General features: G+C 48.6%; 1 protein-coding gene across 1 annotated transcript; it reads right to left on the reverse strand.

Annotated features, from left to right (window-relative positions):
- Positions 1–8,145: 8,145 nt before the first annotated feature.
- LOC136380720 (galectin-7-like) lies at positions 8,146–10,908 on the reverse strand. Its single transcript, XM_066348781.1, has 4 exons — positions 10,822–10,908; positions 10,350–10,438; positions 8,990–9,191; positions 8,146–8,330 (listed from the first exon to the last, which is right to left on the reverse strand). Exons 1-4 carry the CDS (start codon positions 10,834–10,836, stop codon positions 8,217–8,219), a joined length of 420 nt encoding a protein of 139 aa, XP_066204878.1. The 5' UTR covers positions 10,837–10,908; the 3' UTR covers positions 8,146–8,216.
- Positions 10,909–13,330: the final 2,422 nt, after the last annotated feature.

Genomic DNA, 13,330 nt, shown 5'->3' on the forward strand with positions numbered 1-13,330 from the left:
GCATCAACCTGAAATACTGAGGTTGCCAGTTCAAAACCCTGGGCTTGCCCAGTCAAGGCACATATGACAAGCAGTCAACGAACAACTAAAGTAAAACTATGAGTTGATACTTCTTTCCCCACCCCCCTCCTCTTTCTGTAAAATCAATAAATAAAATATTTTTTTAATTAAAAAAAAATTTTTTTTTTCAGAGACAGAGCGAGAGTCAGAGAGAGGGATAGACAGGGACAGACAGATACGGAGAGAGATGAGAAGCATCAATCATCAGTTTTTCGTTGCAACACCTTAGTTGTTCATTGATTGCTTTCTCATATGTGCCTTGACCGTGGGCCTTCAGCAGACCGAGTAACCCCTTGCTCAAGCCAGAGACCTTGGATACAAGCTGGTGAGCATTTTGTTCACACCAGATGAGCCCGCGCTCAAGCTGGTGACCTCAGGGTCTCAAACCTGGGTCTTCTGCATCCCAGTCCAATGCTCTATCCACTGCGCCAGCGCCTGGTCAGGCAATAAATAAAATATTTTTTAAAAAGATATACATTAATTAAAATAATCTTGAAAAGAAGAACAAAGTTGAAAGACTTATGCTATGTGATTTTAAGACTTACTATAAAGCTACAATAATCAAAAGTGTCATAGTGACATAAAGAGAGACTAGAAAAGCAAATGAGTCTGAAGGGTGAGGCCAGAAATAAACCCACATATAAATGGTCAGTTAGTTTTTGACAAAATTGCTAAGGTAATCCAAAGGGAGAAAACATGGTCTTTTCTTCTTTTTCTTCTTCTTCTTCTTTTTTTTCTTTTTACAGAGACAGAGTCAGAGAGAGGGATAGATAGGGACAGACAGATAGGAACAGAGAGAGATGAGAAGCATCAATCATCAGTTTTTCATTGCAACACCTTAGTTGTTCATTGATTGCTTTCTCATATGTGCCTTGACCATGGGCCTTCAGCAGACCGAGTAACCCCTTGCTTGAGCCAGTGACCTTGGGTCCAAGCTGGTGAGCTTTGCTCAACCAGATGAATCCGCGCTCAAGCTGGCGACCTCAGGGTCTCGAACCTGGGTCCTCCGCATCCCAGTCCAATGCTCTATCCACTGCGCCAGCGCCTGGTCAGGCTCTTTTTTTTTTTAATAATTTTTTTAAAGATTTGATTTATTCAATTTTTTTTTTTTCAGAGAGGAGAGAGAGAGAGAGAGAAGGGGGAGGAGCAGGAAGCATCAAATGCCATATGTGCCTTGACCAGGCAAGCCCAGGGTTTCGAAACTGATGACCTCAGTGTTCCAGGTCAATGCTTTATCCCACTGCACCACCACAGTTCAGGTGAAAACATGGTCTTTTCAACAAATGGTGCTGAAACTGCTGGAAATCCATATGCTAATAAAGGATCTTTTTTTTTTTTTTTTTTTTTTTACAGAGACAGAGAGAGAGTCAGAGAGAGGGATAGACAGGGACAGACAGACAGGAACGGAGAGATGAGAAGCATCAATTATTAGTTTTTCGTTGAGCGTTGCAACACCTTAGTTGTTCATTGATTGCTTTCTCATATATGCCTTGACCGCGGGCCTTCAGCAGACCGAGTAACCCCTTGCTGAGCCAGCGACCTTGGGCTCAAGCCAGTGAGCTTTTTCCTCAAACCAGATGAGCCCGCACTCAAGCTGGCGACCTCGGGGTCTCGAACCTGGGTCTTCCGCATCCCAGTCCGATGCTCTATCCACTGCGCCACTGCCTAGTCAGGCTAAAGGATCTTTGATCCTTACCTTACCCTATACACAAAAATTAAATGAAAATGGATTATAGACCTAAATGTAAAAGCTAAAATTGTAAAATAGCTAGAAGAAAAAAAAGTTTTTAACTGTGACTTTAGGGAAGCAAAGTTTTCTTTTTTTTTTTTTGGTATTTTTCTGAAGCTGGAAACGGGGAGAGACAGTCAGACAGACTCCCGCATGCGCCGGACCGGGATCCACCCAGCACGCCCACCAGGGGCAACGCTCTGCCCACCAGGGGGTGATGCTCTGCCCCTCCGGGGCGTCGCTCTGCCGTGACCAGAGCCACTCTAGCGCCTGGGGCAGAGGCCAAGGAGCCATCCCCAGCGCCCAGGCCATCTTTGCTCCAATGGAGGCTTGGCTGCGGGAGGGGAAGAGAGAGACAGAGAGGAAGGAGGGGGGGGGTGGAGAAGCAAATGGGCGCTTCTCCTATGTGCCCTGGCCGGGAATCGAACCCGGGTCCCCTGCACGCCAGGCCAACGCTCTACCGCTGAACCAACCGGCCAGGGCCCAAAGTTTTCTTAAATGGACAAAAAAGCACAAACCATAATAGAAAAAAACTTTATAACATGGACTTTATCAATGAAACATTTTAGTCTCAAAGGCTGCTCTGGCCAGTGGCGTAATGAATAGAGTGTTGCCCTGGAGCACTGAAGTCGCCAGCTGGATCCCACGGTCACAGGCTACACCCCAAGGTCGTTGGTTTGAGTCCCAGTCAGGCAAGTATGAGAAGCAATCAGTGGGTGCACAACTAAGTAGAGCAATGAGTTGATGCTTCTTTCTCTCACTCTCCTTTTCTCTCTCTCTCTCAAAAAAAAAATAAAAATAAAAATGAAAAAGCTGCCTGACCTGTGGTGGTGCAGTGGATAAAGCGTCGACTTGGAAATGCTGAGGTCGCCGGTTCGAAACCCTGGGCTTGCCTGGTCAAGGCACATATGGGAGTTGATGCTTCCCGCTCCTCCCCCTTCTCTCTCTCCCCCTCTCCCCTTTCTAAAATGAATAAATAAAAAATAAAAATGAAAAAGCTAACTACAGATGAGGAGAAAATATCCACAATACATATATTTGACAGAGGACTACAGTGCATGCAAAAAATTCCTGCATATAAAGAACTCTTGTAACTGAATAATAAGAAAACACACAATCCAATTTAAAGGGGAAAACAATTTAAAACAACTCACAGCCTGACCAGGCGGTGGCGCAGTGGATAGAGCAGACTGGGATGTGGAGGACCCAGGTTCGAGACCCCGAGGTCGCCAGCTTGAGCGCGGGCTCATCTGGTTTGAGCAAAAAGCTCACCAGCTTGGACCCAAGGTCGCTGGCTTGAGCAAGGGGTTATTCGGTCTGCTGAAGGATCATGGTCAAGGCACATATGAGAAAGCAATCAATGAACAACTAAAGTGTCGCAACAAAAAACTAATGATTGATACTTCTCATCTCTCTCTGTTCTTGTTTGTCCCTATCTATCCCTCTCTCTGACTCTCTCTCTGTCTCTGTAAACAAACAAACAAAAAACAATTTACAAAAGAATATACAAATGGCCACTAAACATCATCAGTTACAGGAAAATTAAAAGCACAATGAGATAATAATACACATGTACTAGGATAGCTAAAGTTGAAATGAACAAACAAATAGAAATCCAACAATACTACTAACTGGTGAGGGTGTGATGTAACTTCCACACACTGGGGTGGAATGCAGAATGCAGAATGCAGAATGGTTCCACCACACTGGAAAACAGTTGGGCAGTTTGTTATAAAGTTAAGCACATGCTGATCACATGACCCAGCAACTCAGCTCCTGAATATTGACCCCAAACAAATAAAAATATATGTCCCCACAATGACTTTTCAGTCACAAATTCTAGAAACAACTCAAATATCCACCAACAGATGACTAGATAAACAAACAAATAGAATGGATTACTACTCATACAGAAAGGAATGACTTACTAATATGCGCAAACACAGGCAGAAACCTCTAACACACACTCAAGGAAAGGAGCCAGACAGAAAAGAGCATGGGCCTTACTTTTACACAAAATTTTAGAGCCAGAAAAACCACTTCATGACAGAGAGCAGATCACTGGCAACCAGGTGCCCAGGGTGTGCATGAGCAGGGCTGACAGAAATGCCCTGTGCCCCGATGGTAATGCTGGGCACACACTGTATGGATCTATCAAAATTTATAGAACTGTACAACTGGAAATGGTGGATTTTGTTGTATGTAAAACACACTTCCGTAAAGCTGATTAAAAAAGTTGTTTGGGTTGCCTGACCTGTGGTGGCGCAGTGGATAAAGCGTCGACCTGGAAATACTGAGGTCGCCGGTTCAAAATCCTGGGCTTGCCTGGTCAAGGCACATATGGGAGTTGATGCTTCCTGCTCCTCCCCCTCTTCTCTCTCTCTGTCTTTCTCTCTCTCTTCTCTCTCTCTCTCTCCTTTCTAAAATGAATAAATAAAAAATAAAATAGTTGTTTGGGTTAAAAACCCAAACAACCCTTGATTTCCCTGGGGGGTTTTCCCCGTTTTATTTTAACTTCTGAAAATTCAATTTTCCCTGGCCCATTATCTCAGTTGGTTATGAGCATTGTCCTGAAATAAGGTTATAGGTTCTATCCCTGGTCGGGGCATACACAGGAAACAACCAATGAATGTACAACTAAATGGAACAACAAATGAATGCTTCCCTCCCCCCCCCCTTTCCTCTCTGTTTTTCTAAAAATCAATCAATAAAGTAAAAAAAAAACCACCTTAACCAGATAGCTTGGTCGGTTAGAGCGTCATCCTGAAGCACAGAAGTTGCCTGTTTGATTCCCAGATCAGGGCACATAGAGGAGCAGCTCGGTTCCTGTCTCTCTCTCCCTGTCTCTCTCTCAAAACAAACAAACAAATAAATAGGAAAATAAAATTTAATGGAGTGAGATTGATCAATAGATGTACATAGATTTCAGGTGAACATTTCTATAGCATTTTTTTTTAATTTTTTATTTATTCATTTTAGAGAGGAGAGGGAGAGACAGAGAGAGAGAGAGAGAGAGAGAGAGAGAGAGAGAGAGAAAGGAGAGACAGAGAGAGAGAAGGGGGGGAGGAGCTGGAAGCATCAACTCCCATATGTGCCTTGACCAGGCAAGCCCAGGGTTTCAAACCGGTGACCTCAGCATTTCCAGGTCGATGCTTTATCCACTGCACCACCACAGGTCAGGCTTTCTATAGCATTTGAACTATCGATTGTGTTGTGTGTCTATCACCCAATGTCAAATTAATTTTCTTCATTGTATATTTGTCTCTCTTTACTTTCCTCCCCACATCTTCCTCCCCCCCCCCCTGGTAACCACTTCCTTTTGTGTATGTGTGTATGACAGAAACAGAGAGAGACAGAAAGAGGGACAGATAGAGACAGACAGACAGGAGAGATGAGAAGCATCAATTCTTTGTTATGGTACCTTAGTTGTTCATTGATTGCTTTCTCATATGTGCCTTGACTGGGGGGCCACAGGAGACTGAATCACTCCTTGCTCAAGCCAGCGACCTTGGGCTAAAGCTGGTGAGCCTTGCTCAAACCAGATGAGCCCACGCTCAAGCTAGAGACCTAGGGGTTTCAAACCTGGGTCCTCTGCATCCCAGTCTAACACTCTATCCACTGCACCACAGCCGGGTCAGGCAACCACTTCATTTTTATCTATGTCCATGAGTCTCATTTTTATATCCCACCTATTTGTGAAATCATATAGTTCTTAGCTTATTCTGATTTACTTATTTCACTTAGTATAATGTTCTCAAGTTTAATCCATGTTGTCATAAATGGCAACATGTCATTATTTCTTATGGCTGAGTAGTAAGTATTTCATTGTATATAGGTACCACATCTTCTTTATCTAATCCTCTATCTAGGGACACTTTGGTTGTTTCCATGTCTTGGCCACTGTGAATAATGCTGCAATGAACATGGGGGTGCATGTATCTTTTCATACCAGTGTTTTCTAGTTTTGGAGTAGATAACACACTAGAGGGGTTCCTGGGTCATATGGTAGCTCTATTCTTAATTTTTTAATTAACTACTGTACTTTCCATAATGGTGTACCAGTGAATGAGGTATTTCCACCAGCAGTGAATGAGGGTTCCTTTTCCTCCACAGCCTAACACTCGTTACCTGTCTTGTTGATTACAGCCAATCTAACAGGTGTGAGGCAGTATTTCATTGTGGCTTTGATTTGCATTCCTCTAATAGCTAGCGAAGATGAACATCTTTTCATATATCTATTTGTGTGTTGTTGTTGAGTTTTTTTGATAGAGACAGAGAGAGAGTCAGAGAGAGGGACAGATAGGGACAGACAGACAGGAACGGAGAGAGATGAACAGCATCAATTCTTCATTGTGGAGCCTTAGTTATTCATTGATTGCTTTCTCATATGTGCCTTGATGAGGAGGGGGGGCTACAGCAGAGCGAGTGGCCCTTTGCTCAAGCAAGTGACCTTGGGCTCAAGCCAGAGACACTGGGCTTCAAGCCAGCGACCATGGGGTCATGTGTATGATCCCATGCTCAAGCCAGCAACATTGAGGTTTCAAACCTGGGTCCTCCACATCCCAGTCCAATGCTCTATCCACTGCACCTTCACTGGTCAGGCTCTCTTTTCTTTTAATAGGTGCAATCTTCCTTAATATCAACACTTTTTAAAAAAATGCTTTATAGCTTAGAGCAAGGGAAGGGATTAGAAGATTGGCATAAAATATTTTGATTAAAAAAAGATAGCAATGTAATGGCCCAGTTGTGGCAGTTAAAAAAGAAACAAACCTGTAAAGCATTTACCATATCTTAAATGTGCACTCTTTGCAGACTTGTGCACGTATATTCCGCTTTCAGAATAGTTTTACATTTGTACACAAACAAAAAAGGTGAAAGCTTTTTAATAAAAATTGTATTTATGAATCATCTGTATGAGAATATAATAAATCTTGTTATAGTCAGTTATGACCCATGTTGTACAACAGATGCCTTCCATTTTAGTTGCTAACAAAAGGCTACACAACTCAAAATTAGATAAATAAATAAAGAACATTTTGTACTATATTCACAGTAAAGCAAGTGAAAATCAGGAATTAACACATGTATCATTACCTAATCACTATCTAATCCGCAGAACCCAACCATCTTTATCAGCTATGCCAATAATACCTTATTCTTCACTGTGTATTTCTGAAATTTGCACCATATGGATATGTTACCTTTACAAATTTTTTAAATGTTCAAAAATTACATGACCGGACAAATAAAATAAAATTTAACTTAATAATGAGCCCTGCGTATCAGTGGATGCTAGACTTTCAGGCAGGTCTCCTACTGAGCGATGGGTTACCCTCATTCCAACTACCGACCCAGAAATATTGTATGTTCAGAAAGGAGAGGCGATACAGGTGGAGGTTCGCAAAATGCAGGAAAAGTTCAGGTTCTGAAAGGGGTAGAAGATCCGCTCCCGAACGCGGTGGTACCAGGGGATTTGGCCCTCCTCTACAGGCGAAACGAAGGTAAAACAGGACTCCCACACAGATAGCTACGACTGCAACGTTCACATCGGCCACGAGGGGTTGACATGTCACCAGCTTCACAAAGTCCCAGCCGCGAGGCCGGAACACACTGCTAGGGCGAAGCTCCAAACGTTCCCTGGACCCACTGTGCAGGGCTGGCACGTTGCCACCAGCAAGGCCCCATTCATAGCCCAAAACAAGCAGATCAGAGCATCTCGCGGAGTGTGGGGTTCAGAGCGTTCACCTGGCCCCAGTAACCCTCACCTCAAAGGCCACATGGTAGTGACCCAACGACTCTCTTGACATCAGATAATCACCACCTGGGTGAAGGTGGGGGGTGAGCTGGGCGCTTGTCCTTGAGCGCACGCTGTCTTTCCTTTTTAGAACCACTTCGGGCAGCTGAGGGGTAGGAAGTGTGGGCTTGGATCCCGCCATCGCAGCGGGAATCCCTGAGCCTGGCCCTTCGCATACCTGTCCCCTCCACCTGCCGCTTCAGGACGCGTCCGCCCCGGGGCGCAAGCGGGCGGGGCCAATCCCGATTTATGGGACAGATAGGAGTCCGGGGACAAACGATCAGATCCGCAGCCACACCCGCCCAAGTGTCTCCTGGGATGCACAAAGAGTCAGGGACCTGAGAGATTTCATGCCCCATATTGCTAAATCCAGGTCTCCAAGAAATAAAACATATGCATTACAAAAACGAGCGGAAGACGCGTCCCTGCAGACCGCGACCATCCTCTGACTTCAAGACCCGGAACCTGCCCGGGCAGTGAAATCGCTGTGATTATAGAGACAGCGTCCTCCCCTCTCTGAACTGTTTCCCTCGTCTACGTGAAGGAGACACAGACACAGAAACAGAGGAGGCGCCCAGATGAGGAGCCAAACTTTATTTGCCATCCAGGTCCGGGACTCCACCGGGGACCAGCTCAGAAGATCTTCACGGACTCCAGCCGCAGGTCCCCGCCCACTTCCAACACGCGCACGCGCGCCGCCGGGACGCGGTAGCGGAAGTGGTAGTATTCCTTGTCGCCCACCACCGTCTGCAGGGCCGAGGGGTCGGTGCTTAAATTCAGGTTGCCGAGGCCACTGCGGGGCTTCTTCCCGACCGGAACCCGCGCCGTGTAACCTGGGCAACCACGTAACCCGCCGAACCCCAGGTCCCCAATGGGAAAATGGGCGAACGTTCCTTCTAACTCCCTGTCCTGAGGATGCAGTGACTTGACTGCTGGCACCAGAGTGCTTTCTAAGTGTTGGCAGTGGATGTCATTAGCACCCACCCTGCGTCCACTGCCTCATTCCAAGCATCAGATTTAAAGTGGTGAAAGGCCTGCGACCACGCCCTCTGGGACTGGTTTCCGTGCCCTCTCACAGCGCATGCTTAGGCCTGGGGCAGAGACCCAACCTCAGACACAAATGGACAGGGAGTGGGGTCTGGGGTGGAAGTAGGGACCATGCCTCTCCCCTAGGACACCACTCTCAGGCACTTGACTCTTGCTGGCTTTGTTCTTGCCCCTGCATATACCCGCTCTCCTGACACCACGACTGAAGTTACACCACGGAAGGGAGGGAGGGAGATGGGGACACCTGCCCAGCCTTGGCCACGCCTTTGCTCCACACCTCCACCAAGGGCCTTGCTGGCTTCCCCAACCACAGGAGGGACCTGCCTCTGGGCGCCCACCCCTGAGGTACAGAAACACACCTTGAAGCCTTCTCCTGTAGCGATGAGGAGCAACTCGAAGGGCTGCCCACGCTGAAAGGGAAAGCCCTGACCTCGCTCCTCCTTGCCCCAGGCACCCTGCTCCTTGGTGTTAAAGACCACCACTGACTCATCCAGCCGAGGGTTGAAATGCAGGGCAGCCTCAGCACCTTCCTCGTCACTGCACAGCAAGTTGATGTGAAACCTGGGGGTTAGGGGGGACATCAGATAAGTCAGGAAGGGAGAACCCCCAGACCAAGGTCACAGCGAGTAAACCAGGACTCACCATTGCAAGAGCACATACAAATTTACAAGGACCTGGCCCTGGCCGGTTGGCTCAGTGGTAGAGCGTCGGCCTGGCGTGCATAAGTCCCAGATTCGATTCTCGCCCAGGGCACACAGGAGAAGCGCCCATCTGCTTCTCCAGCCCTCCCCCTCTCCTTCCTCTCTGTCTCTTTCTTCCCCTCCCGCAACGGAGGCTCCACTGGAGCAAGGATGGCCCGGGCGCTGGGGATGGCTCCTCGGCCTCTGCCCCAGGCTCTAGAGTGGCTCTGGTCGCAACAGAGCGACGCCCGGAGGGGCAGAGCATCGCTCCCTGGTGGGCGTGCCGGGTGGATCCCCGCCGGGCGCATGCGGGAGTCTGTCTCTCCCCGTTTCTGGCTTCAGAAAAATACAGAAGAAAAAAAACAAACAAACAAAAGACAAATTCACAGGGACCTGAGTATGTACACACAGGAAGGAAGGGTTGAAGACAGGAGTGTAAGGAACCCAGATTTCAGGGCACCCACACATTCATTGGGGGCCTGGCCACACATCCAGCGAGTAACACTCTGCTAAGACCCAGGTCCCCCTCATTTCAGAGTCTAGGAGTGCCCAAGAAGTCACGCTGCTGGTGACCAGGGTGCTCCAGATCCCAGGGAACTCGCAATTTCCAAAGGCTGGGGACAATAGTAGGAGACCCAATATTTCAGGCACCCTAGATTCTCAGGAAGTCTGATGTTTCCAGACACAGGAAGTCATACACTTAATTGCTCTGACCTCCCAGATGCCCAGAGCACCTTCACATCACAGGACATATTCCAGGGTCCTTGGGGATTCACTTTGGAAGTCGAAGAACTATAGGTAGGAACCCTGAAGTGGCCTTGGAACAGCCAGATTGTTAGAGACCCCAGCTCTACAACCAGGGGACAAATCTGTAAAAACATCAGATTTCAAGAGGTTGGTAATGTCCTGGGAATTTCAAAACCTGGGGACAAAAGTGGCCCTGCGGCCCTCATTCTGAGCTATATAAGAAGTCAGGGTCAGCTGGGCTGAGACCTCCCACCCCTTACCTCTGGAACCAGGGGTCACACTGGAGTCTCACCTGCCAGCATTGTCGGGGACAACACCACGAATTCTCATGACAGTGCCCTCTTTGACACCCTCAGGCAGCGAGGTCTTGTGTGGCAAGTTCTGCAAGAGACCGGGTGGGTGAGGGGCGAGTGAACCAGGGAGGCAGAGGAGAGACACATGGGTCACCCCAGGGAGAAAAGAACCAGGACCCAGACCAGCACAGTCAGAGAGAAGGCACAGAGAGAGGCAGACACAGGGAGAGAGTTAGATTGCCAGAAACATATGCACATATCCAGAGAGAGAAACCAAGAGGGGGCACCAAGAGGACATGGGAGTGTTGGTATGGGGGGCCCACCCAGAAGACAGCGCCCAGACTCTTCACAGCACACCCGGCCACCCACTCTCCGTTGTGACAGGAGACCTCCACCAGGCCCAGCCCCTCCCCTAGTCTGCTGCAGCCTGGGGTGCAAGGCCCCTCAACCCTCAGACCCTACAGCACTCACAGAGCTCCCTGCCATGGCTGGGTGGTGGGACAGGCAATGGTGGTGGTGAGTCTGGCTGCTGGGACCTTAAGTAAAAGCAGGGTGAGGCTGAGCCTGATGACTCATTCCCCTGTCTTTCCACACCCACCGCCCACACCTGGCACAGACCCTGGCCCTGGGGCCTGGGTGGCCCAGCACCCTCCTCCTGGGCCCTCTCACCCTCATCCACTCACTGAGGTTCCCAGGTGAATAGCCTCTCTCCTTTGAGCTAATAACGATAGAGACAGTTAATAATAACAATAATAATAATAAACACCACAAAAACAAAGAAGGCTCATTGAGCCACCATCTATTCAGCCCTACCTTCCTGCTGCCTGGCAGAGAGAGACACCCTTACCCTATTTTGTCGTAGAAAACTTTGGTCCTGAGAGGCTAAGTTAGGGCCTGGTACTCCGACCCTTCTCCCCCAGGTTAGGACCTGCTGCGTGGGGCTACGGTTGTGTCTCTCCTGAAATTCCAGTTATGCTTCTGCAGTATAATGATAACCATGGCAACAACAATACTAAAAAGGGAGCTCTGAGGGGCAGGATTTTTGCCTGATGTTTAATGCTATGCCCTGGTGCCTAGCATAGTGCCTGGCACACAGTAATTCTCAGTAAACCCGCGCAAGAAAAGAAAGAAAAATAACAACAGCTGCCATTTACTAAGGCACCTGGTCTGGCCGGCTGTAAAGCCAGGAGCCACGGCCAGGGTCACCACTACAGCAGCCTGGCCCATGCAGGTTTGCATTGGATTTGGACAGTCGGTAAAGAAACAACGGAGCCAAAAACTGATGGGCTGTCATCTTTAATTCTAGCTTACACCCGGCAGGCAAGTAAAAACACACACTGGACTCCAAAACCCACTCACATTCAGTGCTCACAAAGCTACTGACTTATCCGAGTTTTCTAGAATCAAAGGTTTCTAGCTCACCAGCCTTATTCTCCTCAGTTCCCCATCTCCTTCCTTCTCCCTGTGCAAACTCTGCACTAACTGGCTTCTCACTCAACACTCCGCCATCTTAGCTACTTCTCCTGGCCTCCTCCACATGGCCTTTCTCTGCTCTCTGCTCTGCTCTCTCATGCTAATCTCAGGAACCAAGAGAGTAAGCTCCCATTCTGCCTCCATTTTTTAGTGTAGAAATCAAAAGCTTTAATCCAATATACAAAATAGGGAAGTCTCTTATACAAAGTCACTTATCAGAGACATGATGGGATTGTACCACCCCACATCAAAAAGGGTGGGAAAGGCTTAATCCCAAAACCAAGCCCCAGGCTACAAGGATTCTGCCTGCCCACAGCCTGCCCCCAACACACATTAATATCACCTGGGAGACAGCTTTCACGTGGGCAGCGCCATCTTTAACAAAGTGAGCATAATATATTTTATCTGCCCAACACCGGCATATGCCAGAGATCAAGGCTGCTCACGGACAGGACTCCGCTGCCACTGAAGGACAAGCACGGATCTCCCCCGTTGTTTAGACAGGGAAACTGAGGCTCAGAAAAGGAAAGCACTTCCCCACGGCTCTGCAGTACTATCGTGACTGTGTCTCTGGCTATCTTCTCCTCTGGAAGTTTCTGTCTTATTTATTCTGTCTCTGTGGATGTCCTAGTCTCTCTGTCTCTCTGTCTCTGTGTCCCTCTGTCTCCCTGTCTCTGACGCTGCCTTCCGTGTGCACTGTCCTCTTCCTCTCTCCTGTTCCTCATCTCCTCATCCCAGAAATACTTAGCAAATGTCCCACCTAGTTTCAGGACAAGAGGGGGGATCCTAGGACCCACCCTCTCCCAGACCAAGGAAGACCCCCCTCCCATCCAGGCCATTTCCAGCCCCCACTGCCCAAGACTCTAGAGACAACCAGCATAGGAAGACTGGGAGCAGGGAGGGAAGGAGAATGCTGAAAGATGGTTCTGGAAGTCAAGGAAGAGGAAGGTGGGAGGACTTGGCGGCACCATCTCCTACACCTAGCAGCCCTCCCCTCCGTTTTCACCCCCTCACTCTCACCTCCCATCCTGCCTTCCCCTCAGGGGGAAGAAGCCCAGAGCAGAGACCTCTGGGGAGTGGAAACCCCCACTCCCCCCAGGCCTCCTGGACCCTTCCGTTCCCCCTCACCACACAGCAGGCACCCAGGTGCTGGGGCACGAGGGGGTCAAGGGCCTTGGAGAGGGTGGGTAGGCAGCTGCATTTAAGTGGGGGCTGCAAGCTCCCCAGTTTGGGCAAGGGAAAACTCAGGCTTAGGGGCAGCCTCCCAGCCTAGCGCTCCTAGCAAGGAAGGGACCAGGCCTGGGCTGGAGTCCGGGGCTGTGTGCCAAGGGCATGTCATCAGACTTTAAACCAGAGGACAGAGGGCTTTGAGGTTCTAGCACCAACAGCTCGGGATGAGGAGATTCCCACAATGATGGACTCCATGGCTCTGACCAATGAGGGCGGCCATATGTTGTCCCATTCAGCACTAATACTGTATCCCAGTCACACATCTTCTCCCCGGTGG

This window comes from Saccopteryx leptura, chromosome 9, assembly GCF_036850995.1.
Source record: "Saccopteryx leptura isolate mSacLep1 chromosome 9, mSacLep1_pri_phased_curated, whole genome shotgun sequence".
Classification (NCBI taxonomy): Eukaryota; Metazoa; Chordata; class Mammalia; order Chiroptera; family Emballonuridae; genus Saccopteryx; species Saccopteryx leptura.